The 27528-nt window shown below is 50.9% G+C and overlaps 1 protein-coding gene across 2 annotated transcripts in view; it reads left to right on the top strand.

Moving 5' to 3' along the window:
* The window catches only part of CALN1 (calneuron 1), a 120909-nt gene extending 93616 nt beyond the window's left edge, over positions 1-27293 (top strand). For both annotated transcript variants that reach the window (XM_056506879.1, XM_056506878.1), the window contains exons 5-6: positions 13705-13858; positions 20846-27293. In XM_056506879.1, coding sequence (XP_056362854.1) covers positions 13705-13858; positions 20846-20973 — 282 coding nt within the window. In that variant the 3' untranslated portion in view covers positions 20974-27293. The remainder of the gene's footprint in view (positions 1-13704; positions 13859-20845) is intronic.
* Positions 27294-27528: the final 235 nt, after the last annotated feature.

The raw sequence follows: 27528 nt of genomic DNA, 5'->3' as shown, positions 1-27528 counted from the left end.
AAACCATGGAGAATTAAAATTTCAGCAGTAGGAGTGAGCACTGAGGGGAGGGAATTGCTGGATTGGGACAGGGAGCAGGACACCAGCAGGACCATTTCCAGTGGGGTTCCAGTTTCACCCAGCTCTGGAGACAGCTGCACCAGAATGGGGATTGTGCTCCTCTTCCTGCCTTCCCAGGGTGTTTTCCTGCAGGTTTGCTCTCCAGTGGGAGCTGTCTCTAGGGTGAAGGTGGCTCATTTCTCCATGGATGGTGGCCATGGTGGTTCCAGTGTTCCCCTCACTTTTGGGAGACAGGCACAGACAGGAGGATGTGGATCACACCTGGGGTGCCCCACAGGCTGTAGAAGATGCTGCTCTTGATGCTCATCCCTGGTCCCCTCCTTCCATGGCAAAATAACCCCAGAGTGACACCAATCCCTGTCCATACTGGGCATCCTGGAGCTCAGAGAGGGTGGCACCACTCAGCAATGAGACCCTGAAGCTATTTTGGCAGATCCAAGGGAATGTTGGCTCAGCCCTCAGCAGTCAAACAGCAAGTGGAAAACTGGGAAAGGTTGGGAAAGGAGCAGGGAGAAAAGCAGCTCGTGGTGTGTGTTCATTTCTTGGATGCCATTGGATCTGCTGCACCCTGCTGTGGGAGGGAGATGGTGGCATGGGAGAAGTGAATGAGGAGGAAACCTTCATCATTTCCAGGTGCTGCTTCCTCAAGGGGAAACTTTGGTGGATGAATAGAAGAAATCTAAGTGGCTAAAAAGAGGAAATTTAAGTGGATTAAAAGAAGAAACTTGGAGAAAAAGATAACTGGGTTATCTTCTCTATATGAGAATTTGGGAAGGTGATGACTGGAGCTGGGGAGGGTACAAGTGAAACAGGAGACAGTTTCAGAGCAGGCCCAAGGAGAGGATCCTGCAAGGTGTGAAATTTCCTGACAGCACAAGTTGGATGTGCTGGAAGTTCACAGAACTTCCCAAAATAACTTGGCAAATTATTCACTTGAGGCCTCTCTTCTTCCCTTCTGCAGGGAAGGTGGGATTCTCCCCCTGGCATCTGCCCTGAGCCTGCCCATGCACGTGTCCATCCATGGTTATTACATCCACCAGCAGGAAAACTTCCCAATGAAAGAGATGGAGTTTAGGGAACACTAAAAGCAAGCATGATGCTCTTTTTCCTTTCCATGACATAAGCAAATAGCAGCTGTGATAGAGCCTTATCTTGAGCTTCAGCAGTCCAGACCCCACAGTCCCACCCCCACTGTGGAGAAAATCAGCTCTGATGTTCTCTGAAAACTGTATCTCTTCCAACATTCAATATTTCTTCTTCTAGCATTCAATATTTCCTCTTCCAATATTCAGTGTTTCCTCTTCCAGCATTCAATACTTCATCAAGAATTTGCTTCTCATCAACATCTAAACTCTACCACTGCCCCAGAATGGCCCTGGAGTGATGGATTGCACCATTAGCATCTAAATGTGGGATAAAAACTCCAATTGATCCTCCCAGAGGCAACAGAAAATAGCAATTTAAGCCATCACTTTTTATTTTTATTGCATAAATTACAGTCAGGACTAATGATGTCTGGGGATTCCTTCTGCCTTTCCTTTTGTTCTGCAGCAAAGTCTGCATCTTCCTGGGAACTGATCCCATTCCACTGGTGTGGAAGTGTCTGTTTCTTGTCATGCTGCTGTTAAGCCATGGTGACAAGGTGAAAAGGCTCTGCTTGGTGATTCCATCTTCTCCCCTGTTTCCCCACCTGGCAGTCCCATTTTCAGTCCCAGATGTTATCCTGGCTGGTTGTTTTTAGGGTTTTTATCACTGATGAGCAGTTGCTGTTGTGCTGTTCTGGAGGGGGCACTGGAGGTGGGAGTGGGTGCTGGGATGGGGGAAGGGACAAACAGCTGGGAGCACTGACAATGTCCAAAGACATAAAACATTAACAAACAGCCAACACCAACATCAACAATTATGGGTGAACAACCTGCAGAGAAAAACTTGTGTTTGGGAATTTATTCCCCACACCAGCCCCACCTTGTCCCCAGCCCAGAGCACTCAGTGCCACGTCCAGCCCTTCCCTGGGCACCTCCAAACCCCCCTGGGCAGTTCCAGTGCCTGACCCCCTTTCCATGGAGAAATTCCTGCTAAAATCCACCCTGAGCCTCCCCTGCCCAGCCTGAGCCCGTTCCCTCTCCTCCTGTCCCTGTTCCCTGGAGCAGAGCCCGACCCCCCCGGCTGTCCCCTCCTGTCAGGGAGTTGTGCAGAGCCACAAGGTCCCTCCTGAGCCTCCTTTTCTCCAGGCTGAGCCCCTTTCCAGCTCCCTCAGCTGCTCCTGGGGCTCCAGCCCTTCCCAGCTCCATTCCCTTCTCTGGACACGCTCCAGCCCCTCTGGGTCTGTATCCTGGGGGGCCCAGCACTGTCCCCAGGGTTTGGGGGTCTCAGCACCCCCTGGGTCACCATCCCAGCCCCATTTTGCAGCTCCTCCTGTCCCCAGCTCTGTGGGATGCTCCAGTCTGGGATCACAACCTCTGTGTGCTGCACTGGGTCTGAACAGCACAGTCTGAGGGAAACCTGCAGGAATTAAGAAGCAAACAGCAGCATAAAGAGTTGGGTTATTTTTATTTTAAAATGCAGCACCCAGAGAAAGGCCAGAGCTGCCTGGATCTGCTCACCTGATGAATTATTTATGTGTAATGACAACAATGCTCTGACTCAGTGCTGGTGTTTGAAGCAGGACTTCAGATCACCCAAGCCACACTCTGTCAAAAATTCCTGTCTTCCCCAAACCCATTTCTCACCTGTAGGAATATTTCAGATGTGTTTTCACAAAGCTGCCTGACTTGTAATTAGCAAGTGCTCACACAACAAACCATTAAAGAGCAATTAGCTCAGGGAAATTTACTGAAGCTGCTTGCATGGCTGAGGAGGGGAGTGACAACATTTCCTTGATGGAGGCATGTCAAATTTACACAGCCAAATCCCAGAAATTTATCAGATCCTCAGGATTCCCTGTGATCCCGTTCATTTCAGGGAGTTTTCATTAGCACCTCTAAAGACCAGCTAACAATAACACCTGTTCCCAGGGTGTTTTTTTTCCCATCTTCTCCAGCATGTGTTGCTTTTGGCTCTTTTCCTGAGAAAAGCAGGTTCCCCTTTGTTCTCCCAGATCCTGAGCACCTCATTTATATCCATTCCTTTATTAATTGGCAGAATATATAAGTTGAGGACTAAGTTTTATTCCTTCTCACTGCATATAACATTGCCTTGTCAACTCTGATAACTTCTCTCTTCCCAAATAATTTGAAAATTATGCATGAATGCTGCAAACTGCTTCAAATTATATTTTGCAATGCCTTCCTTTTAATTACATCAGTTCTGATGGATATGGATGTGCACATAGAGCACTTCTGGGGGCTCAGGAACCCACTTCCCTGCAGCTCTTCCCAGCTTTTCCCTTGGAGAATCCACAGCAACATCAAACTTCTCCAACCAGAGCATGCAGAGGGAAATAAAGGGTTAAATACAAAAGGTGGCAGAATCTGTTGTGAACTTTTGTGGCCTAAATGTAAATTTTATTCAATAGACCATGATGCCAAAAAAGAAAAAACACAAATGGGATTAAAAAAACAAACAAAATCAAAACAAAATCCTGAAGAATCCACATTTACTGGGAAAAAAAATCAGTGGAAAATGGGCCTGTTTTGATGCCTAAGCTCCAGGCAGATGTGACAGAGTCTGCTCACCTTATCTCCCTGATAAAATCCAGGTGACAGAGTCAGGTAGAAAGCAGATATTTGATCCTGGCTGCAGCACTGACAGCAGAATTAATCCACAGAGGGACCACAGGGATGAGGAAACACCAGCAGCTGCTCCATGAAGGTGTTCCTGCCCAGGGCAGGAGATGATTTTAAGGTCCCTTCCATCCCAAACCATTCTGGGATCCAGCAATTCTGAGTTCCCAAAGAGCAGCAGTCCCTGCTGCTTTGAGATTTCCTTTACCCTCTCCTGGTGAAATCAGCTGCTCTGAGATGATCCTTAGGGCAGCAGGGACTGGGGGAGCCCAAGAAATGACAAAGCACAACTTCCCCCAGTGTGGCTGTGCCAAACAGGACAGAAAAGGGGCAGAAAGGAGCCACTCAAAACCCTCACCAGCCGTGCATTTCTCTCTCCTGAGGGATTTCAGACAGGGATGAAGCTCCAGGAAAAGTGTCAGAGATGACAGGAGTTGATGGGCTGGAACAGCTGGCCAGGGAGCAGAGATTTCCTGCAGGGAAAGGCAAAGCAGAAATCTTGTCAGCAGGGAAAAAGGACTTGCTGGAGCTGGGGCTGGAGCCTGGCCCCAGGCAAGGAGAGGAGCAGGAGCTTCCCAAAGGGCTCTTCTGCAGAAACCACCTTTACTGTTACCCACAGCCCATCCCAATACTAACATTACCACATTCAGGTTACTGGTTTGTAATTACCAAAAGTTGGTGTGTTACAGTTTAAGCTAGAAGTTGTTTTTCAGCTTTCTTGCACTAGAAAATTCTGAGATCTTTCTTCTACTTGCAACATTGGCTTTCTTGTTTGTCTGTGAAAATCTTCTTGATTGGTGAAAACATCTTTTGTTTGAGTGGATTTATCCTTTGCTCAGAGTCATAAAAGCCCCTTCCAACTCACTCTTTTCCTTCCTTCCTTCCTTCCTTCCTTCCTTCCTTCCTTCCTTCCTTCCTTCCTTCCTTCCTTCCTTCCTTCCTTCCTTCCTTCCTTCCTTCCTTCCTTCCTTCCTTCCTTCCTTCCTTCCTTCCTTCCTTCCTTTCCTTCCTTTCCTTCCTTTCCTTTCCTTCCTCCCTCCCTCCCTCCCTTGTTCTTCCCTCTCACTGTTAGGCCTCTGATTAATGAGGTTTTAGTGAACTCAGGGCTCAGAGTTTTCATGGATCAGTGACATTTCCTATTAGAAAAATATCCCTGCTCAAGCTGTGGAAGGTTCATGTCCTTCTCCAGAGCTGGGACAGAAGCTGACAACTGCAGGATTGTAATCAGCTGGATTTTATTAACACATTCATAATTTGGTGAGAAAATTGGATTGGTACCTGCAGAGCAGAAGAGATTTCAGCAAGGCTCCAGATGAGGTCTTGGACCCAGTGGGATAAATAGGGAATTATTGGAGGGGAGTCAGGAGGAATCAGTGAGGGAGGAAGATTTCAGTGTGGCATAAAGCTCATTTTCCATATCCAGCACCACAGAGTGCCAGGATGGTTTGGGGTGGGAGGAGCCTTAAAATCCATCCCATCCCAGCCCTGCCATGGCAGGGACACCTCCCACTGTCCCAGCTGCTCCCAGCCCTGCCCAGCCTGGCCTTGGGCACTGCCAGGGATCCAGGGGCAGCCACAGCTGTATGGGCACCCTGTGCCAACCCTGCCCACCCTCACAGGGACAATTCCTGCCCAAAATCCCACCCAGCCCTGCCCTGGGCAGTGGGAGCCATTCCCTGTGTCCTGTCCCTCCATCCCTTGTCCAAAGTATCTCCCCATCTTTTCTGTCACATCCTTCAGGCCCTGGAAGGTCACAGTGAGGTGACCCTGGAGCTTCTCCTCTGCAGCCTCTCCTCCCAGCAGAGCTGCTCCATCCCCAGCGTGCTGGGCTCTGGTTGGCAGCCCAGCTCTCATTTCCCCAGGTGCTGCTCCTGGGCTGCCCCAGCAGGGCTCAGGGTGGGGGAGCTGAGCTGCCATGTGACAACTTACTCAGTTTATTTCAGTGGGACAAGAGCCCTTGAGTGTCACTGAGCTGAATATTTCTCTAATTGATGCAGAACTGAAGTGTAATTAGCAGCCTGATGTCACAGGCCTGGGGCAGAGCTCTCTCCTGTGATGTGGCTGTTCCAAGGTGGGAGCTGGGCTGGGATGGGGCTGAACTCTCCTGCCTTGGTGACAGTCCCCAGCTGCCAGGGCAGGCTCAGGCTGGATTTTGGGGAAGGTTCTTCCCCAGAGGTGCTGGACTGCCCAGGCTCCCAGGGAATGGGCACAGCCAGAGCTCCAGGAGCTGCCAGGGATGCACAAGGAGGGATTGTTGGGGTGTCTGTGCAGGGCTGGGTGATCCTGGGGACCTGTTCCAGTCAGGATATTCTGGGATTCTACATTCAGCTCCCCAGAGCCTCATGGCCAGATCTGCCATAAGGAATACCCCAGAATAAATGATAATCCAAAAGATAAAAGATAATCCAAATCATTTATTTATTTATTGTGATATAGCACAGCAAAATCTGATGGTCAGGCAGGGAAGGAAAATTCCCTGAACCTGCTCCACCTGCAGTGTCCTGTTCTGAGCTACCTCCTGAGCTCACCTGCCCCATGTTCCTGGTGTGGATGGGATGGAGAGCTGCTGCTGCAGGGCTCCCACTGCATTCCCAGACAAACATGTGGAGCTCCTAAACGTGTTCCCAACCTGCAGCACCCCTGCCTGTCCCCAGGAGGAGTTTCCCACATTTCCCCTGCACTCTGCTGTGGGCTCACCTGTGCTGGGCTCTGTTCTGGGGGCCCAGCTCTGCTCCTGCTTTCCCTGTGCCTCCTGAACCTTCCTGCAGGAAAAGCTGCTCATTTATCCCAGTGGGGAGGTGCCAGTGCTCCCTCCGTGGTGCTGACTGAGTCAGGCATTAAAATCACTTTGCTGAAGTTTATTTTTCAGCACTGACAGCTGATCTGTATTTTCTGCTCTCTCTCTCTCTTAATGGGAGCTGCCAGGAGCTCACAAATGCCAAGTGAATTGCTGGAGGGGACTTCAGAAGTGATCACCTTGTTTGTAGCATGGCAAGGAAAAAAATCACGACCTCCCAGCACTGGAGTAACTGAGCAGACACTCCAGGCTTTGGTTGTGATGTCGTTCTTTGCAGCTGAATTAATCTTGGTTTCAAACAATGGTTGCTATGTGGAGAGCAAAAGGTGACATAAAAATAATTGCAACATGCAAATATAAGGAAAGACAAATCCACATCCTGGCACAAGGTGACAGAGGGAGAAACAAATTTAAAATATTCAAATAATTTCTGTCCTTCCTTCCCATGCTCTGAGCCTTGGTGCAGCAGCACCAATTTTTCACATGCTCTGCTCTGGATTGCTGAACTGAGCTGCAGCAGGGGAGGGGTTTTGCTCTTGCTTCTGTCTCCAGCTGAATTTGAGATTCCCTGACTTCCCTCAGGGCTCTTGCCTTGTCAGGAGAGATCCAGGACAGGCACCAGGGCAGTTTCATTGTCACCTCTCAGCACAGGTGTGCCCATGGGATGGGCTTGGGAGAAGCCCTGGTTTCTACAGCTTGGGGGGAAGTTGGAAACAGAGCCCCAGATGTGTGTCCATGACCTTGGCTGGGCACTGGGACACTCTGGGGTGGCACTGCCATCCCCTCTGCCAGCTCCTGGGCCCCATTAGCAACATCAGGAACATCTGGCATTTCAAATTTCTTATTGCTTCCTTCTCCTTAGTGCCAGATGACAAATGGTTACTTTTCCCTGCACAGATGAATTTCTTCTGCTTTAGGTGAATTTCTCACTGTGAAAGAAAAAAATTTGTCTTTTCAATATTTCATGTCTTGCAAATGAGAAGGTGCCTGAGTCCTGAGGTTCTGGGATATGCCAGAGCATGTGATGTCAGCTCAGATGTAAAAGCTGAGGAAAGGAGGAGGAAGGAGAAAATTTGTTATTTACAGGGTTTGCCTTTGGGGCTGGAGTCCTTCCTGGGAAGTGGCTGAACATCACTTGCTGATGGAAGTAGAGAGTAAAAACTTGGGGATTTTTTTCTCTTTTCCCTTTTGCTTTGGAGGGTGGGCAGCCCTGGCACAGGCTGCTCAGGGGAGCTCCTGGCAGTGCCCAAGGCCAGGCTGGGCAGGGCTGGGAGCAGCTGGGACAGTGGGAGGTGTCCCATGGCAGGGATGAACTTTGAGGTCACTCCCAACTCATCCTGGATCCTATTTTGGCTCTGGCTGGTGCTGCACAGCAGGATTGGAAGCTCTCTCTGCTGCCTTGCTGTTACTATTTTTTGTTCACCACCATCAGCAGTGCCAAGGATGCCTCAAGTCCCCTGCAGCAGCTCTGGGTCTGCCTTGTAAAGCCTTTCATAATTATTGTGTCAATTGTGCAGTCCAGGAACAGGTCTCACCTTCTAATCCACTTCTCCCAGCATTCTCAAAGCATTTGCAGCTGCTAAGTAAAAAATTGGTTTCCTTTGGCTGAGGCTTTCAGGAGGACACTGCCAGGGATCCAGGGGCAGCCACAGCTGCTCTGGGCACCCTGTGCCAGCCCTGCCCACCCTCACAGGGACAATTCCTGCCCAAAATCCCATCCAGCCCTGCCCTGGGCAGTGGGAGCCATTCCCTGTGTCCTGTTCCTCCATCCCTTGTCCAAACTCTCTCTCCATCTTCCTTCTTGGCTTCTTCAGGTCCTGGAAAGCCACAGTGAGGTCACCCCAAACCTTCTCTCCTCCAGGCTGAAAAATCCCAATTCTCCCAGCCTTTCCTTGCAGGAGAGGTGCTTAAACCCTCTAAGTAATAATAATAATAACAATAACAATTAACAACAATTAATAACAATAACAATAACAATAATAATAAGAAGAAGTAATAACAGTAACCATAATAGTAGTAATAATGACAATAATAACAATAGCAGTATATAATAAGACAATACAAATATATTTGTACATGTACACACATATATATACAAATATATCTATGCATGTGCACAAAGCCCAGCTGCTCTGCAGACTCCAGGTGGTTTTGGGGTAACCTGCCCATTGTGGGCAGAGCCCCTCTGCACGTGCCCTGGGATTATTGGAGGCATTCAGAATGTCTGGGAGCAAAACCTTGTTTGTTACTCAGAGGTTGTGCAGGGCTGCCCCAAAGGAGGGATCATGAGACATGGCTAATGCTGGAATGGGCTCACTGCTGATGTGCTGCTTTAGTGCTGAATTGGGCTCAGGCCCATGGTTCAAGGATATTTTCCAGCCTAAATGATTCTCTGATGCTTTGAAGCTTTTGGGCCTGCAGAATTAATTTTCAGAACATGAGGCAAAACCCTGCTCAACCTGGAGCCCTGAGCAGCCCCTGCTGACCTTTTCAGGTGGTTTTATGTGAGAAGCCTGGGTGTCAGTCTGTGCCAGCTAACCCCTCCTGCAGAGCAGCCAGTGCCACCCCTCGTTGAGCAAAGTGCTTTAAAGCACCCTGCAGTGCCAGGCTGGCCCTGCTCCTGTCACACAGGGTCCCCTGCCTCCCCACCTGCAGGTTCCAGACAGGAGCCTCCCATCCCTGCTTTCCAGCTGAGCTGATATGGAATGATCAGAAGTGCTATTCCAGCATTGAACTCCTTCAAGGAGCATTCCTGCAGAGAGCAGAGGAGCCCAGGACACAGAGCTGCCTGGGAATGGAGCTTTGCAGGGAAGGCAGACACAATTTGGGAAATTTCATTCAGAGAGACCCAAGGAGCTGAGGCAGGGATTCACTCCCTGCAGGAATTTTAAGTCAAGAAGGAAAGTAGAGGCTGGATGGGATCAGGTGTGCCTTCCCTTCCAGGTATCTCATGGGACAGACCCTCCAGCTCCAGGGGTTCCTCAGGAGCTGCACTGCCCCCCAAAGCTCCCACTCACAGCAGCACCTGCAGTCTGAGCCTCACTTTGTGTTTCACTGCTCACTGCTAATTATTCCAGGGCTCACAAGCAGCTCCATTGATTCCTCCTAATTATAAATCCTGTAGAAAGTTTCCAGCTTGCCACAGTCCCCATTTTCCTCCCCACAGAGTCAATAAAAGTTAAGAGTTGCTCCCTGGTTCCTGTCATTACCACAATAAAACCTGGAGTAATTGAAAAGTGAATCAGGGAAATTGCCAGCTTGGAGAGCAGGGATAATTGGAATTACTTGGGAGCCCAAGCAGAGCTTGTCCCTGCCTGCCCTGAGCTGGATCCTGGACACTTTGCCAGGGTGACAGAGCTCAGGAAGGACAGGAGTCCTGCAGGAGCAGGAGCAATCCTGCCAGCAGACCAAAAATCACTGCATAAATTCACAGACTGACAGAATGTTCTGACCTGGAAGGGACCCCCAAAGATGATTGAGTCCAGCTCCCGTGAGCCAGCGAGGGGGATTTTGAATTCCATCTGAGCTTTTTTCACTTCCTAAAAGATACAAATGACAACAAAACAATAAAAAAATATAATTTCTCTCTCTATTAGCATAGCATTTGAGATGCAGCAGCAGCTGAGCATTTGTCAAGGGAACAATTCCTTCTCTCCAGACAGATTTTAACTGGAACAGGAAGACCCCAAACCCCTCAAGTCATTACTGCTGGCACAATTTGAGGATGAGCTGATCCCCACAGTTGTGTTTGTGCTCCAGCCTGGAGCAGAGGCAGGGGGACAGAAGACTCTGCAAAGGCTTTTTAGTGGCAGTGCTGGGAGAGAGGGAGAGCAGCAGAGACTGAGAGGCTGAGGGGGCTGGGGCTGTGCAGCCTGAGGAGGAGGAGGGTGTGCAGAGACCTCCCAGCACTGCCAGGGTCTGCAGGGCACACAGGGAGAGCCTGGGAGCATCAGGGGCTGCAGGGACAGCACACAGGGAATGGCTCCCACTGCCACAGTGCAGGGTTAGTGGGATGGGTGGGGTGGAATTGTTCCATCCCAATGGAGCAATTGGGTGGGCAGGGCTGGCACAGGGTGCCCATACAGCTGTGGCTGCCCCTGGATCCCTGGCAGTGCCCAAGGCCAGGCTGGGCAGGGCTGGGAGCAGCTGGGACAGTGGGAGGTGTCCCTGCCATGGCAGGGGTGGCACTGGATGAGCTTTAAGGTCCCTTCCAACCCAAACCATCCTGGGATTCTCATCACTCCTGAGCTGCTCACACTGAGGTTTTCTTCCTGATCACTGCTCATTGCACAGAAGAAAAATCATTCATCCTCCAAGGGGTTAATGAAGAAAATAAGTGCACTTTGCTTAATCTGGGCCCTGCAATATTCCCATCTACCCCTGTGTGTGCAGGCAGATTTGCACATCTATCTGGTTTTATCCAGCATCCACAGAAACACCAATTTCTGCAATTCCCTTCACTTATCCCCTGCACCAACCCCAACCCTGTGCAGGGAAGTGGACAACAGGGACAGAGACAAAGCTCCTGGCTCTGCCCAGATGAACAGCATTTCTGTGAGCAGCAGGGCTGATGGGTTTGGTTTCTCTGCTGTGTTCATTCCTCAGGGATCAGCTAAAAACAGTGAGTGTCCCATTGTCACCAGTGGCTCCTCAGTGCCCAGTTCAAAGCTGGGCTGCAAATCCCCCTGGGGTTTAATCACCAGTTTCCACCCTGCTTTGTTGTGCATTCACAAATCCCACCATGTTGAGAAGGGAGCAGCTGTGCTCTTCACATCCTGTTCCATGACAAACAGCATTTCTCCTGGCAACTGAAGGTGTGGAAATTTGGGATAATTCCTCTGGCTGCCTTGCAGCAGTGCTGGGGGTGTTGCTGGAGGTTTGCAGGGGGCAGTGAAGCTGCCCAGGGTTCCCAGCCCTCCTGGGTGGTTTCCTGCAGTGCTGATAGCACAGGGATAAATCCAAGGATTTCTCACCCAACACCCCATCCTGCATTCCTTTGGAGTCTTCATCCCAGGAAACTCCAGCCTGACATTGAGCCCCTTCCTGGTTCCATCCATTTGGCAAAACCCATCATTCCATCCCTGTGGTCACCTCCTGCCTGCAGGAGCATCCCCTCAGCACGTGGTGACCCCGTTCCACCTCACCAGGGCTGATGTTCAACCTCTGCTGGAATTCTTTTCCAGTTCCTGGCTCAGAGACAATTCTCCAAGGCCAATACAAATCTGGGGTTTGCTGTAGATTGTGGGTTTGGTTTTTCTGTCTTCAGGGAATCAAAATCACAGGAAGGCTTGGGGTTGGAGAGACCTCAAAGCCCACCCAGTGCCACCCCTGCCATGGCAGGGACACCTCCCACTGTCCCAGCTGCTCCCAGCCCTGCCCAGCCTGGCCTTGGGCACTGCCAGGGATCCAGGGGCAGCCACAGCTGCTCTGGGCACCCTGTGCCAGCCCTGCCCCAATCACAGGAAAAACTTCTGCCCAATATCCCATCAAACCTCTGGCAGTTGGGAGCCATTGCCTGTGTCCTGTCCTGCCTGGTTTGTCCTTGTCCTGGTTTGAAGGACAGGTGTCTGCCAATAAAGGCAGAAACTTCTCTTTGAAATGGAGAATGTAAACCCCTTCCTCCAAATTATTATTGTAATTTTGAAATTAAGGGGCTCTCAGGCAAAGATATGGGAATTAGGAATAACAGTTATTTACCAGGAAAATTAAAATAGAAATGCAGTATTACACAGAACAATCCCAACCCTGCCAGAGTCAGAATCCAAGCTGACACCCGTCAGTCAGTCAGGGTGTTGGCACAGTCCCATTCAATGGTGGCTGCATCCTCCTGCAGGGGCAGATGTGGTTCAGCTGGAGCAGTGCTCCTGGAGAAGGTGCAGTTTCCTCTGAAGCTCCAGGGATGATGTGCAAAGCTCTGGCTTTCCTCTGGAATCCAGTGGAAAGAAGGTCCCTTGGTGTCCAAAATGTCAGTTTTTATCTGGGTAGGAAGGGCTTGGCTGCTCCCCTGGCTGGAGCATCTCCCAGTGGGATGATGGAATTTTATCAGTCATGCCCTGGGACTCACTGGGCCAGCAGCAGATGATATCTCCTGGAGGGAGGATGGGCTGTGGGAAGATAAAGATGATTGCCCAGCTGGTTTAAAGATGGCCCATGAGCAGATAATGTGTGCAGGAGATCAGGGGCACTGCCCCAGCTGGGTTAACAGATGGGACAGAATTCACATTTCTGGCCACATCCTGTATTGCAGCCCAAGACAGTCCTGTTCTCCCCTGGGGAAGGAATGGGAATTTCCTGCTGCACCCCCATTCTCCCAGGGCAGAAGTAGCTGTGAGTTGACATTGAACCAGGGGGGTTTGGCCTTTCTGGGTGTCCTGAGGGTGGCTGGGGGCTCAGATGCGCTGAGGAGCCCTGGAAAGCCCTGACTGCTGTGCACAAACCCTTTGGGGCTCTAAGGTCCAGGGGGGAGAGAGGAGGAGCTTCTGCAGCACTCAGAAAGCCTCATCATGGCTTGGAACATTTCCATCCTTCTTTCCTCCACTCAGAGAGACCCCTCTGCTCCCCTGGCCCTGCACAGCAGCCAGGGTGTGTCTCCTCTCTGCTGCACCTTTAGCAGGGATTAATTAATTCCACAAACTGCACGTGCCCAACTTCCTTCTGGGGCAAATGTTCCCATTCAGCAGGAATTGTGTGTATAACACTTGGTGTAAGAACAGCATTTCCTACTGGATCTACAACAGAAGTCAGCTCAGAGGGAAGTGTCCTCTTCTTGTTCCTCCCACCCTGGCACAACTGGGGGGTTAGGAAGGTAAAACAGGGGGGCAGAAACTGGGTTGTGGCTCATGGAAGGTGTGAGAGCCGCTAGGGGAGTCCCTGATGGAAGGATGGAGTGCTGCCTCTCCAGCCTGGAAGGCCATTCCTGGGAAGGGCACTGGGTGCACCAGAACCAAGGGGGCTGGCAGGGGCAGCACCCATCCACAGCATTCACTGCTGGAGTGAAACCAGCCCCAGAGAGCAGGAACCCACAGCAGGGGTTGGAATGAGGCTGATAAAGCACAGGCTGGGGATTGAGGCACTGCTGCTCTGCTCAGAGCCCCTGCCCTGGCTGTCACTGGGCTGTCCCCACAGTTTGACATGCAGAGGATAACGCTGGAGGAGCTGAAGCACATCCTGTACCACGCCTTCCGTGACCACCTCACCATGAAGGACATCGAGAACATCATCATCAACGAGGAGGAGAGCCTGAACGAGAACTCTGGCAACTGCCAAACCGAGTTTGAAGGTGAGAGGGAAAGTCCCTGGGATTCTGATCAATTCTCCCCTTCCTGTGTCTGTACAACTCGCTCTGACCTGAGTGGGTGCATGGGGGTGGCAGGGAGTTATTGTGGAGTGAGGAGCAAGGACACTCTGAGAGCTCAACAGCTGCTCTCAGATTTCTTCTATCCCTCAGCAAAGCTGATCCTTTTTCAGGCACAAGGATGAAGCACTGGGGGCTTTCCCCTCTCCCTGGTGGGATGCAGGCAGAGGGATGTGCTGAGATGAGTGTCTAAGCCAGGCTGAACTTCCTTACAGAAACACCTTTATTTCCCTCATCCCACCATGGAAAGACATCCTTGGCACTGGCAGTCCCTACCAAGCTGTGTTTGCTTCTCCAGTTTTGTTCAAATCCCAGAAAGGCTCCCAGGGAACAGCTGGGACAGTCCTGTCCTGCTGTAGCACCAGCAGTAAGCAGAGGTCTGTGCCCTGCTGCCCTGGGCACCTTTTGCTCTCAGCACGTGAGGAGCTCTGCAAGGTCAGGAGAGAGCAGTGCCTGGAGGCACCCAGAGAAGGGGAAACATCTCCTTCCTTCAGCAGAGCCACGGGGGATCAGGAATGAGGAGCAGACATTGGGATCTACAGTGGATTTTGCACTTGGACAGACTGACACTGGCAAGGACATTCCCCATTTTAACTCACCTCAGAAGAAGCGTTTTCATTCCCTTGGCCAGAGGAGCTCCTGCTGCTCCAAAGTGCTGCTTGGAACAACCAAACAGGTCCTTGTTGTCCAGACTGGGGCTGTCCCTGCATCCCTGGCAGTGTCCCAGGTCAGGCTGGATGGGGCTGGGAGCACCCTGGGACAGTGGAAGGTGTCCCTACCCATGGAACAAGGTGGTTTTTAAGTTCCCTTCCAACCCAAACCATTCTATGATTCCATGAAATCATCCCATGTGCAGAAGAGCCCAGGGAAATGGAGCAGAAGCTCAGTTTGTGCCCTGGCAGAGCCACTGCAGACATGGGGGGAATTCTGACATTCTGTGGGGTCAAACAGCTCTGAATGGGCACCAGGCTGGGGCACAGAGCAGAGGATGGAGATACAGCCCAGTGCTTGGCCTGGCTAAGGAAGGAGGTGCAGCAGCTCCATTCTTGCCCTCCCCTCTGTTAAACACTGCAGAGAAGCTGGAGGAGCTGAATTTTAACCAACCTGCAGGAGGGAGGCAGCAGCAGCACTCTCTGCATCAGGCCAAGCAACAATTTTTATGTTCCTCCTGGAGGGCAGCAGGGAGGGAGAGATGTTTCTTCCTTGCCTGGAGCTGTTGGTGCCCACTGACCTGCTGATCCCTGGGGACACAGCTGTCACTGCTGCAGGGTTTTGGGAGCTTGGCTGAACCATCCCACAAAAAAAGCTGGGTCCCACATGCTCAGCATCTCATTTTGGAAGCTCCAGTTTCCAAAAGTGCAGCAGGAACAGCTTTTCTCGTGGGATGTTTTGGCATTGCTGGTGCCAGGCAGAACCTAGAAGCAAAACAGCCCCTTTTTTAGATATTGGGAACACACACAAATCCAGCAGGGAATAAAGATCACCTGAACTGGCAACAGCAGGGCAAAGTTTTGCTCCAGATCCCAGTGGAAGGGAACAGCTCTGGTCTGTGGCAGCTCTGACAGGAGCATTTCTGCCAGGAAAGAGCAAGTTGTGTCCCTGCAGCTCTCCAGGCTTGCCAGGAATGAGCCACTGGTGCTCTCAGAGCTCCCAATTCTCAAATTCCAGGTCCCTACAGGGCTCAATAGCAGGAATCACACCTCGTGGGTTGTGGCACTAGGCACAGCTGTCAGCTGTCCTGGGGGGTCACTCCCTTCTGACTGAAGGAGATGATTTTGGATAGAACTCCTAGAGTTTAATTTAGGTGCTACCTTGGGATGGGAAGAATTGCACCCTGAAAGAACTTCCTTTCTTAGTTCTACTCCTCAACTAGCAATTCAAATATTTCTTTCAGCTCCCATCTATATTTAATGTGTCATTGAAGGGCCTTTAGGTCTGGGAAGGAATGAAGCCAAGATGAGCCCCAGGGGTTCTCCCTGAGGTCTGGGGATCTCCTGAGGGAGCAGAGACTTTCAGGAGCACCTTGGTGGAAGGGGGATCTCCACTCAGTGTCACCTCTGGCTGTGCTCTTGGATCCCAGACCATCCCCAAACCTTCTCCTCCTGTGGGCAGAGACACCCCACTTCTCCACACCTGCACATTCCCCTTCTCCACACTGGTCATTCCCCTTCTCCACACTGGATTTTCCACCTTCTCCACAGCTGGACATATCCCTTCTCCACACCTGCACATTCCCCTTTTCCACACCTCGATTTTCCCCTTCTCCACACCTGGATTTTCTCCTTCTCCACACTGGACATATCCCTTCTCCACATCTGGATTTTCCCATTTTCCACATCTGGCCATTCCCCTTCTCCACAGCTGGGTAAGCTGGCTCAGGTGATGAAGAGCACTGTACAGGTAATATCACTGTCAGTACAAATCCATGAGATTTCTGACATACAATTATGCCATTTTGTGATAATAAGGTTTTGATGACCATGAAATATTCTTCAGTATCAATGTGGATGACAGACCTTGCACCACTCACCACACAGTTTACCCCAAATAAAATACATGTGTTCCAGTCCAGGGTTTCCTCAGCTCCCTCTGAACATTGAAGTTATTTGCAGGGGAAGGACACAGGGCAGTTCTGTCCTCAGCTTTATCTGTTTTTATCTCCAGGACAGGACAGTGAGTGCTGTGTGATTTCATGGGACACAGGGAAAGGACAATTTGCAGTAGCACTCCCAAAGATTTACAGTCCAGCAGCCTTTTCCTGGCAGCTCCCTGGATCCAACACTCAGGACACGGAGCTGGTGGCACAGCACTCAGTGGTCACAGGACTGGTGCTGGCCAGGAGGGTTCCACCCTCAGCCATGACCCCCAAATCCACGGGATGCAGCCAGCAGCTCCCCCTGTCCTGCTTAGCTTGGCAATGACAAACTGACTGTTAAACCAAAAATAACTCCAGAGCCAGCCAGCATCACTCACCTGAGGCAGGGCTGGGGCAGGGCCACTATAAATACTCTGTGCTGTCCTTGGGAGGAGCTGTTCTCCTGCAGGCTCCCCGTGCTGGGAGCACACCCCAAACCCACCATGGGCACTGTGAGCTGGAAACAGCCTGGCCCCATTAACCCCAGTTCTGGGGGCAGTGTCTGTGCCAGTGGGGGCTCTGCTCACCAGCCTGTCCTGGGAGTCTGGAGAAGATGAAGAATGACCCAGCCTTGATTTGCCTTTGCCAGACCTTTTGTGAGGTCTGATGGGAACCTCTGGGTTGCTCTTTCCCCTGAGAAGGGTTGAGGATTTCTCCAGAGGAGCCTCAGGCTCTGCCCATGTCCAGCTCCACATCCAACCCCTGGTGTGTCCCATGGGTGGCAAGAGCTCCCACTGACACCCAAAGGTTGGCATCCAGCCCTGGGACAGCACCAGCTGTGGGAGCCAGCAGGAAAAGCAGATCCTGTGCTCAAAGATTACAGGTTTAGAGAAAGGAGAGAACTGAGGGCAAACCCTGCCCAGTAAGCAGGAGTGGTTAAACAGAGCTTCATGTTCAAGAGAGCAGCACGTAGGGAAGAATTCCAGGAATCAGGACATCAGCAATTGCAGCTCCTCTGTCTCCCTGTGGATTTCAAGGGAGCAGGGCAATGGTCATACCCCTCTCTGGAGTCAGGGCCCTCAGCCCTCCACACATTCCCCTTCCCCCTGGGGTTATTTGTAGGTAATTTGGATGTTTGGTGTCCTTTCAGTGGGTAAAGAGCAGTAAATGAGATTTCCCTGCACCCTGCTGCCTTCAGGCTCTGTTTTATAACAGAGCCCTGAAGAAGTTGTTCAATTCAGGAACATTTCTGTAAAAACACCGAGCATGTTTTACTCTTTTCCTCTGAAGAGGTGAGTTTGTTATCCCAATAAACCCTTGCCCAGCCTTGGGCTGCTGTTTCCATCACCTGACAGCAATTTTTCTGCTGCCTGGGAGTGCTTTCAAAGCATAGAAATGATAGAAAAATACATAAAGAAATAACTACAGCTGGGCAGGAACGAGCTTTTCAAAGCACCAGGGCACCGTGCACAAAGCCAGGGAGCCACAGCATTAATCCTGTGTGGTTTATAAAAGCCAGAGAAGGAATCCAGGAGCAGAGCAGTGCAAGCAGAGAGTGAGGAACCTGGCAGGGAGGATTTAATTCCCTGCCCAGAGCACAGCAAGACCTCACTCACATGCCCTGCCCAGGGCAGGATGGCTCCAGCCCTCCCTAAGGAGGATTGTGTGCCTCTGGCACTGAGCTGGCATTGCTGGGATTAGGGCACTGCTGAACACCAGCCAGAGGAGGTGATGGGAGAGAAAACTGGGATTCAAAACCCAGCATCCCATGAGGTTCAAGACTGGATCAGAACAAGGGGTTTTTCCACATATTCTAAAAATAGTCTCCTTTCCAGCTTTCCAAGCATGGGCACCTGGAGCCTGTCCTTGGATGCATTTTAGGTGTGTTCTGGGGTTGTTGTCAACCATCTGAAAGTCTCCTGTCATCACAGGAGCATCCATGAGGAAAAGGGGACAGGGACATCCCTTCCCAGGGCAAACCAAGCCCAAAGAGCAAAGCAAGGCCCAGAGGAGTGGGGCAGAGCTGCCCATCCTGTGTGGGATGGTTTCCTGGCTTTCCCTGACTCACCTGGACAGGCCACTTGGATGAGGGTCAACAAGGCCAAGTGCCAGGTCCTGCACTTGTTCCATGGCACAGCAGCCCATGGAATGCTCCAGGCTGGGACAGAGGAGCTGGACAGCTGGAAAAGGCTCTGGGGGTGCTGGTCCAGTGACTGGACATGAGCCCAGGTGTGCTCAGGTGGCCAAAAAGGCCAATGGCCCCTGGGCTGCACCAGGGCAGGGCAGTGCCTGTCCCCTGTGCTGGCACTGCTGAGGTCACAGCTCCAGTGCTGGGGTCAGTGCTGGGGTCAGTGCTGGGGTCAGTGCTGGGCACCTCAGGACAGACCCCGAGGGGCTGGAGCGTGTCCAGGGAAGGGAACAGAGCTGGGAAGGGGCTGGAGCCCCAGGAGGGGCTGAGGGAGCTGGAAAGGGGCTCAGCCTGGAGAAAAGGAGGCTCAGGAGGGACCTTGTGGCTCTGCACAACTCCCTGACAGGAGGGGACAGCCGGGGGGGTCGGGCTCTGCTCCAGGGAACAGGGACAGGAGGAGAGGGAACGGGCTCAGGCTGGGCAGGGGAGGTTTAGATTGGAAAACAGGAAAAATTTCTTCACTGGAAGGGTTGCCCAACAATGGTGGAATCCTCATCCCTGGAAGTGTCCAAAAAGTGTGGATGTGGCACTGAGGACATGGTTTAGTGGTGACCATGGTGGGGGTGATAATTGGGCTGTTCCAGCCATAATCACCCTGGGATTGCCTGGGGAACCTTCAAGACCTTTGCAAACAAATCTCCACAGTGCCCCAACGTTGCACATGGATCTGACATTCAGATGTGGGGGGGCCAAGACAGAGATGTGAACTGGCTTTATGAAGTCACAGCACGAATTCTCACTGACGAGCTTAGCAAAAAGTAAAATTAAATACAACAAGCTCTAAAAATCCCAACTCTATCTGCTTTTTAATTGATGCTCTCACCTCTTTTGACAATTATTCTGCAAGCAGTCACTTGGAAAGGTTCTTAATAAATCTGATTTGGCTTAAGCACGGAAAATTAAAACAGTTTGGAAAAGTGACTCATGTACCACAGATACTCCTGGGGATTGTCACAATGGGAGCCTGAGTGTCATCAGGGAGCACCTCTTGATTTTCCATTCGTGCCCAGTTGACCGGGATGAGTTGGAGGGATTCACACAAGGTCAATAATTGCTATTAAAGAACTTTAGAGACAACTTAGTCCAAACTGAAAGAGGGAAGGTTTAGGTCAGAGAGTGGGAAGTTGAGGGTGGGCAGGGCTGGCACAGGGTGCCCAGAGCAGCTGTGGCTGCCCCTGGATCCCTGGCAGTGCCCAAGGCCAGGCTGGGCAGGGCTGGGAGCAGCTGGGACAGTGGGAGGTGTCCCTGCCCATGGGACAAAGAGGAGTTTTGAGGTCACTTCCAACCCAACCCAACCAAGCCAACCCAACCCAACCCAACCCAACCCAACTCATCCCAACCAAGCCAGGTCATCCCAACCAACCCAACCCAACCAACCCAACCAGCCCAATCCAACCCAACCAACCCAACCCAACCAACCAAACCAGCCCAATCCAACCCAACCCAACCAACCCAACCAAGCCAATCCAACCCAACCCAACCAAGCCAAGCCAAGCCAACTCATCCCAACCCAACCCAACCCAACTCATCCCAACCAAGCCAGGTCCACCCAAACATCCCAATCCAACCCAACCCAACCAACCAAACCAGCCCAATCCAACCCAATCCAACCCAACCCCAACCCAACTCATCACAACGCAAGCCAATCCAACCCAACCCACCCAACCCAACCCAACCAAGCCAATCCAACCCAACCAAACCAGCCCAATCCAAGCCAATCCAACCCACCCCAACCCAACCAACCCAACCAACCCAACCCAAACCAACCCAAGCCAAGCCAATCCAACCCAACCCAAGCCAAGCCAAGCCAAGCCAACTCATCCCAACCCAACCAACCCAACCCAACCAACCCAACCCAACCAACCCAACCCACCCAACCCAACCCCATTCTATAAATCCAAATTCACAAAGACCTTAAAAGAAATATACAGGTAATCCCAAATATCCTTGTGAGCATTTAAAGGGTTTCAAAGCCATGATGGGGGAGAGGAGTTCCTGAAGGGTCAGGAAGGACTGGGATGGAAGTCCTGGAAGGTTGGGTGGGCTGTTTGGGAACGTCCCATCAGGGGAGGTGACAGTGAGGACAGTGAGCTGCCCCAGGAGGGAGCAGCAGCCCTGCTGTGTCTGACAGCCCCTCTTGTCCCCGCAGTGCACGCCCAGAAGCAGAACCGCCAGACGTGCGTGCGCAAGAGCCTCATCTGCGCCTTCGCCATGGCCTTCATCATCAGCGTGATGCTGATCGCGGCCAACCAGATCCTGCGCAGCGGCATGGAGTAGTGCCGGCACGGAGCAGCGCCGGCACGGAGCAGCGCCGGCACGGCTCACGCTCCTGGCGCCGCCGGGCGCACCGGGGAGCTCCCGCCCCACCCACGGCACCGACACGCGGCCACGGCCGGCGCCTGAGCCGGCAGCGTGTCCTGCGAACCGACCACATCCTTTTGGCAGGGACATCAAAGGGCTGTTCTAATGCTTTAAAGGTTTTGTTTCCTAATGCAATAATCCCATACCCAGGAGTCCCGAGTTATTGCTTCGAAGCAGCAATGGCGGCGTGGAGGAGGCTCGGATCCGGGCGGTTCGGAGGAGCTCAGCCTCCTGACTTGTCCTTACCCAGGGCCCACTGACTATCCCACGGAGCTCCTGCCGGGCCCACGTTCCCAGGAAGTTGATCGTAGCATTGCCACAAGCAAGTCCTGTTCCTTCTGTTCCACGTGTTCCAGCTTCACTTTCCTTTTCCCTTATGACCATGCCATGGAGTTTACGGCATTAGAGGGGAGCTCGAGCATCCTTGTACAGTATTTCCTGAGGGGAAAAGGGGAGAATTTGCCAGCACCATACAAAATGTCTATTTTTTGCCTCATCAACTCCACTTGTGACACGAGGCTGTGGGGTAGCAGGAGTCTGTTGGCCATTTTTTTCCGACTGTGAATCAGGGCTTGAGGAGCACCCCTTGTTTTCCCACCTGGGCATTGCTGAACTTGTGCAAAGTCTTCCAAGGGACTCTGCCACCACCAGCGCCAGCTAAACCTCCCTCTCCTCGAGCCTCTCTGCATATTCAGCATTTCCTCTCCAGCAGTTTTACCCTTCTTCTTTATTGATCTTCAAGATTTTTTTCCCAGGTGAAAATCCTGAGGGAAGCTCTTCCCGAGCTTTCCTCCCCTCTCCTTGCCTGCACAATTTTAATTTATTCCATTTCACGTGGCCTGGTTATGATCTGCAGTGAAACCTGCATGGCAGACATCATCCTGTGGGGGAGGTTTTATTTTCACCCGAATGGTAAAGTGTGGATTTGACCAGCCAGCTTCTCCATTCCCTCCCAGGATCCATCCCATGGGCAGGCTCCTAAGGGGGCTGTCAGAAAAGCTGAGCACAGCAAGAGAAGAAGGAACCAAAGCTGAGGCCACCCCCTGTGTTTGAAGTGTGTCAGACTTCCAGATCCAGGGAGCATTGGGTGGCTTTCCTGGAACACATTTTAAGGAGCAGCAAGGAGAAGATGGAATGGTGCAGAGCAGGGACACCGCACAGGAAGTGCAAGGAGCCAGGATTACTTGGGAAGGGTTTTTTCCTTTGAAACTTGACACAAATCCATGCATTTCCCTTTGGATGAACGGTGCCCTGGGTGCAGAGGTGATCCCCTGCCCTGCTGGGAGGGCTGTCCCAGCTGGTGATCATGGAGTGTCCATGGAGGCACTGGGGTGTTGGGGTGGCTCAGGCACACCCAGGAGCCCTGAGGTGACTGTTCCTGTGCCACAGGATGGCTCCCAGGGCTGGCACAGCCCCACCTCCCTCATCCCACACTGCAGCCACTGACTTACACTGGATCTGTCCCCAGCACTCTTGCTTTTCTACTAGTCCAGGTGACAACATTTGCCTGTATTTTTAGCAGCCTAATTTAAAAACCTGCTGCTCCTTGTTCTGTCTCCCATCACCCCTTTAAACTCAAGTCACTTTTAGGTGTCTCAGTCTCCCACCTCCACCTTTTCCTGCCATTTTCCTGGTGTCCCCTCCATCCCAAAAACTACACCTTTTCCATAGCAGCCAAGTTGGTTTTTTCTGCCTTTCCCAAATACACAACTCCTGCATTTCTGTTCTGCTGTGACCAATAGAGGTGAACTGCAGAATATTCCATTAAAAATGATTCTGTCTCCCAGAAGATGGAGAGATTTCCATTGGCTGCAGGGCAGCAGCAGAATATCTGTGGGATATTCTGGTGTGGGATTCTCAGTGCTGGGGAGCCCAGACATGTTTTCTGTGCTGGGCATTGCACATAACAAGCTTGGAGATCATTTTAAGGAAACTCATCCCCACTTTTAGGTCTCAGGGGTCTGTGGAAAGATGGCAGCTGTGGGAAAAAGAAAAAGTCTAAATGTTCCTTGCCACTAAGGAATACTCATTTTGTGCCTGGGATTGTACTGGAGTGAGTGTGGGCAGATGGAGGTGGAGGGGAGGGATGGGGGAGCACGGGGCAGAGTGGTGCCTCCACTGAGCCCAAACCCACAGCCCCAAACCCACAGCCCCAAACCCACAGCCCCAAACCCACAACTCCAAACCCACAGCCCCAAACCCACAGCCCCAAACCCACAACTCCAAACCCACAGCCCCAAACCAGGCATTTCCCCTCTTTTCTTCACCCATGTGCCACAAACCCCCAGCAGACTCCAGGCCCTTCTGGACACCTCATGGACAAGGATTGTCTGTGTTCCTTGAAGCTTTCTGGAAGGCTCCAGAATTCCCTCCTGCATGCTCCATAAACCCTTGTAAATAGAGCCATTCTCCAGCCCAACCCTTCCCCTCACAGCTCCATTTGTAAAACCAAACCTATAATGAATATATTGGTAAAAGCCATAGCCTGGTGTCAGTAGAGTTCATTGCACAACTCCCCACTGATTTTACTGGGTACAGGATTTTGGGGGTTTTGGGGTGTGATTTTTCTGTAGGGAACCTCACTTTTCCATTATGAGTCAGGGTCATGTCTTTCCCTTCCTCCATCTCCAGGCATTGTGAAGAGATCCTTTCTTTCACCAGTGACTCCTGGCAATGCAGGATGGATCAGGCCAAGCTATTCCATCCTTTCTTTCCCCACAACCTTCCCATCCAGCAGTGCTGGATGTCTCCTACCTCCCTCCCTGGCTCCATTTATGTAACATCCATTTATCTCCTTTTTTTTTTTTTTTTCCTTCTACACAAGAGGGGAAAAATAGGGCTTTTTGCTGCTTTTACAGACAGGAGGTAAAAATAGAGCAGTAAAATTCTGATTGGAACCTGATGGCAAAAGCTGAGGGGGGAGAAAGCAGAAGAATCAAAGACATAAAAATAAAAACCCCACATCCCATACTTTAAGGAAAAAAAAAAAAAACCCTATTTAAGTGCTAATTAACATACTTTAAAAAAATACCCAGACTGCAGCAGAGCTGTCAGAAAAAGCTCCAAACTTCTGCTCTTGCCAGTTCCAGGAGGATTGAAGTGTCTTTTCAGCCCTGTTTCTGGAGGAACAGGAGATTGCCATGGCAACCCTGGCTGTTCGTGACATGGGTGCCACCATGGCAGAGCACACGCCATCCCAGCCTTCCAGGGAGGGCACACAGCTCCCAGCAGCAGGACAGGGGCTTCTCATGGATCAGGAAATATCAGGAATTCGTGAGCAGCTCTTGGCCACAACAAACTGCAATTAAGGGGATGGAGGTGCAGGGAGAGCGAGGAGATGATTTCAGCCTGAGAGAGGCTCTGGTTTCATTCAGGAGAGAGTGAAATCCACTCAGCCTGTCCTGGGCTTGCTCAGGACACTGTGGGGAAGTTCTCCATGTGGGGATGGAGCTCTGGGGGAAGGATTTGGGTTCCTGCTCCTGCGAGGCTGCAGCCCCTATCACCTTGGTTTCAAGCGCTGGCTTTATCCTGATTCCCTGCTCCTGGAGAACCAGCAGAAGGAGCAGCAGCCCCACCAATGCTGAAATAACTTGGAGGCTGTGGGGAAGTGAATTCCAGCAAAAACTGCTGAAGGAACACTGCTCACCTGTCAGAGCCAAAGCCACTCCTGCAGGGCAGTGTCCAGGCAGGACAGGGGGTGGCTTTGTCAGGAGCTGGGCTTGAGGTCCTTGTGGGTCCCTTCCAAGCCAGGATATTCCATGGTGGTGGTGCTGGTGGCCCTGGAGAGCCAGATCCTTCTCACAGGCAGTGACACGTGGGAGGTGTGTCACCTCCAGTGCCACCCACAGGAGCCTGGTCCCTCCAGGAGTGCACCACTGAGGAGCAGTTTCTGATGCCAACATAACTGAAAGATTTAAATCAGGAGCTTGGCTTTGTCAGGACTGTGGTCCTCAAGCTGTGGGAGGTGATAGGGAATTAAAGAGAGTTCACAAAATAATTTTCCTTCCTGCTTGATGGGCACCCATCTATCCCCCAGCAGCTGGGACAGTGATGACAGACCCCAGGCCCTGGGTGAGCACAGGGTGGGAGGGAGGAGGACCCCCAGCTCCTGTCCCTGCTCTCTGGTGAGCCAGAGCTGAATATCTGGGTGCAATCCAGTTCATGGGAGAGATTCCATCCCAGTTATCCAGAGGTTTCACCTGTTGGACACGTGCACTGGAAGGGCTGGATGCTGGTTGCTTTAATTCCAGCAGCTTCTTTTTAAGCTGGGCCAAGTAGAGAGGGGTTTAAAATCCAGAGCCAGGGTAGGAAGCAAGCAAAGCAAGCCAAGGTAGAAAACATCCCCAAGGCTGCCACTCTGGATGAGCTGAGTACCCACAGATCCTTTCTTCCATTGGAGCATGGGAATATTTTGTCCCCAAACCCCACTCTGCATCTTCCTGTTACAGAAGAGTGAAACATCTCCTGAGCCACCCCTGGCACTGGGAGGGGCTCCATCCTTGGTCAGGGCCCCAGGACAAGGGGGACTCTCAGTTTCCCATGGAAAACTCGTGCCCTGCACGTGCCAGAGCTGCCAGGGCTGTCACCAGCCCGGGGTGACAGGAGCACAGCCCCCCCAGCCCTGCAGCAGCGAGGGGAGAAGCAGTGGGAGGAATTGCATTACAATCCCTAAGAATGAAGTCCCCTTTTTTTACCCACCCCTGTAATCCATGATTTAGTTCCTGCTTTATGGATGAGCGTTTGAAAGAAGAAAAACCAGCTCTTCTAAAATGAGAATCTGATGAAGTGTCTTTTTTTCTTGGCTCTGAATCACGCTTCCATTCTACTGATGAAGATGTACAGAACTTGCTGGGTTTCAATCTATTATTTTACCCTCCTGTGCTCTGACAGTGCAATTACATTTCCCTGGCATCACTTAGAACCTGTTCCTTTCTCAAGAATATAATGCAGAAAAATAAAAGTTTCACAGCATTTCCATCTCTTTATGTTGTTGGCTGTTATCAGGACAGGGCCTGTATTTCTCCAGCTCAAGAAGGACATTTTAGGCAGCTCTAGGAAGTGCAGATGCTCCACCAAGAGCAAGGTGGGCTGAAAATCTAACACCATTTTAATTGGAAGTGTGCTCCACTTCCAGTGGCAAAAGTCTGGAAAACTGCTGTAATTTGGCATCTTCACTATGAAATAATTGCAGCCCCAGGAGAGGGAGAAAGGAGAAAACAGAAATCCTCTGGACCTAGAGCTCAGTACTTGACAGTTTGGTGGTGGAAGTACCACAGGGGTTTTTTTTTTTATTTTCTGTTAAGACAGACCAAAATACTTTGTAGCTTTGAAAACCATTGCTAAATGAAATTGTCATTTCCCACCCAATTATTTCCCCAGCTGTTCCTGGCCTGTCTTTCCCCAGCCAGCAGCTGGATTTGCCCTGCTTTAGGTGAGATCCATGTTCCAGCTTTCCTTTCCCAGCTGGTCCTGAGTCTCCATCAGCCAACCTTGGGAAGCTCTGAGGTGGCTCCTGACTGGTGCCAGCAGCACTTGGGCACGTCCTGTCCCTCCTGGGGACAATTCCAGGTGGTGATGGTGACATCAATCCCCAAATTCCTGCCTCTGTTCCATCCAACCAACAGGATGGAGTCACATTCCTGAGCATCCCTTCCAGAGCAGCCAAAGCTCTCCCAGCTCTTGTTCCCTCAGATTTCTCTGGGCTGGGGGAGGCAGGCAGAGCAGGTCAATCAGAAATAACTCATTAGAGTTAATTGGCTTCAAGTGGAATAAACCCAGGGCCCAGCCTGCTGCCATTTAATCCATAGCAGGGTCTAAGGAATCAATGCCACCTTACTCATCTCCAGGAAGTTCTCCACTAATCCCTCTCTCCCTTTTGTCACCATCTCATGTTTTCCAGCCATTTACTGTTCATTTGTAAACTCACACGGTTTTTTGGCTCGTTAATGAAAGACATGGCTTTTTAATTAAAGATGAAAATTCACAAAGTCAGCAGCATAAGAGTAAAAAAAAAAAAAAAAACAACAAAAAAACCTTTGTACAAAATACTGTAAATATTAATATAAATTAACTGGGCATGCAACTGAAATAAATCCTATGTTATTGCAAGTTATCTGAGTGTATAAAGGAGTGTATAAAGGAAAACTGAATGCCATATGTATCAGCTGTTCCCTCTAACCAAACTCTACTGTAAATATATAATCTGTATAAAAATATTTTAATTTTACCATTATTTATGCAATAGAAATAAAGGTTTTTTTCTTTTGATGAAGCTTTTTTTCCTCTTTTGAAGCACTGATATTCATTCATGCCTGAGTACAAGAGCAAAAGCAAGATTTGCATAAAATATTAGGACAGAGACCCTTTATTCCTTCTGAGAGATACATGAACATTTGGGGGGGGGGGTCATTTTGCTTTGAAAATAGATTTACATATTTAAAAGCCTTTAAAATCCTTCTGTTACTACAGAAG

Source organism: Oenanthe melanoleuca, chromosome 19 (genome assembly GCF_029582105.1).
Source record: "Oenanthe melanoleuca isolate GR-GAL-2019-014 chromosome 19, OMel1.0, whole genome shotgun sequence".
Lineage (NCBI taxonomy): Eukaryota > Metazoa > Chordata > Aves > Passeriformes > Muscicapidae > Oenanthe > Oenanthe melanoleuca.
Note: the sequence above shows the minus strand (reverse complement) of the source record. Positions and strands in the feature narration are given on the sequence as shown.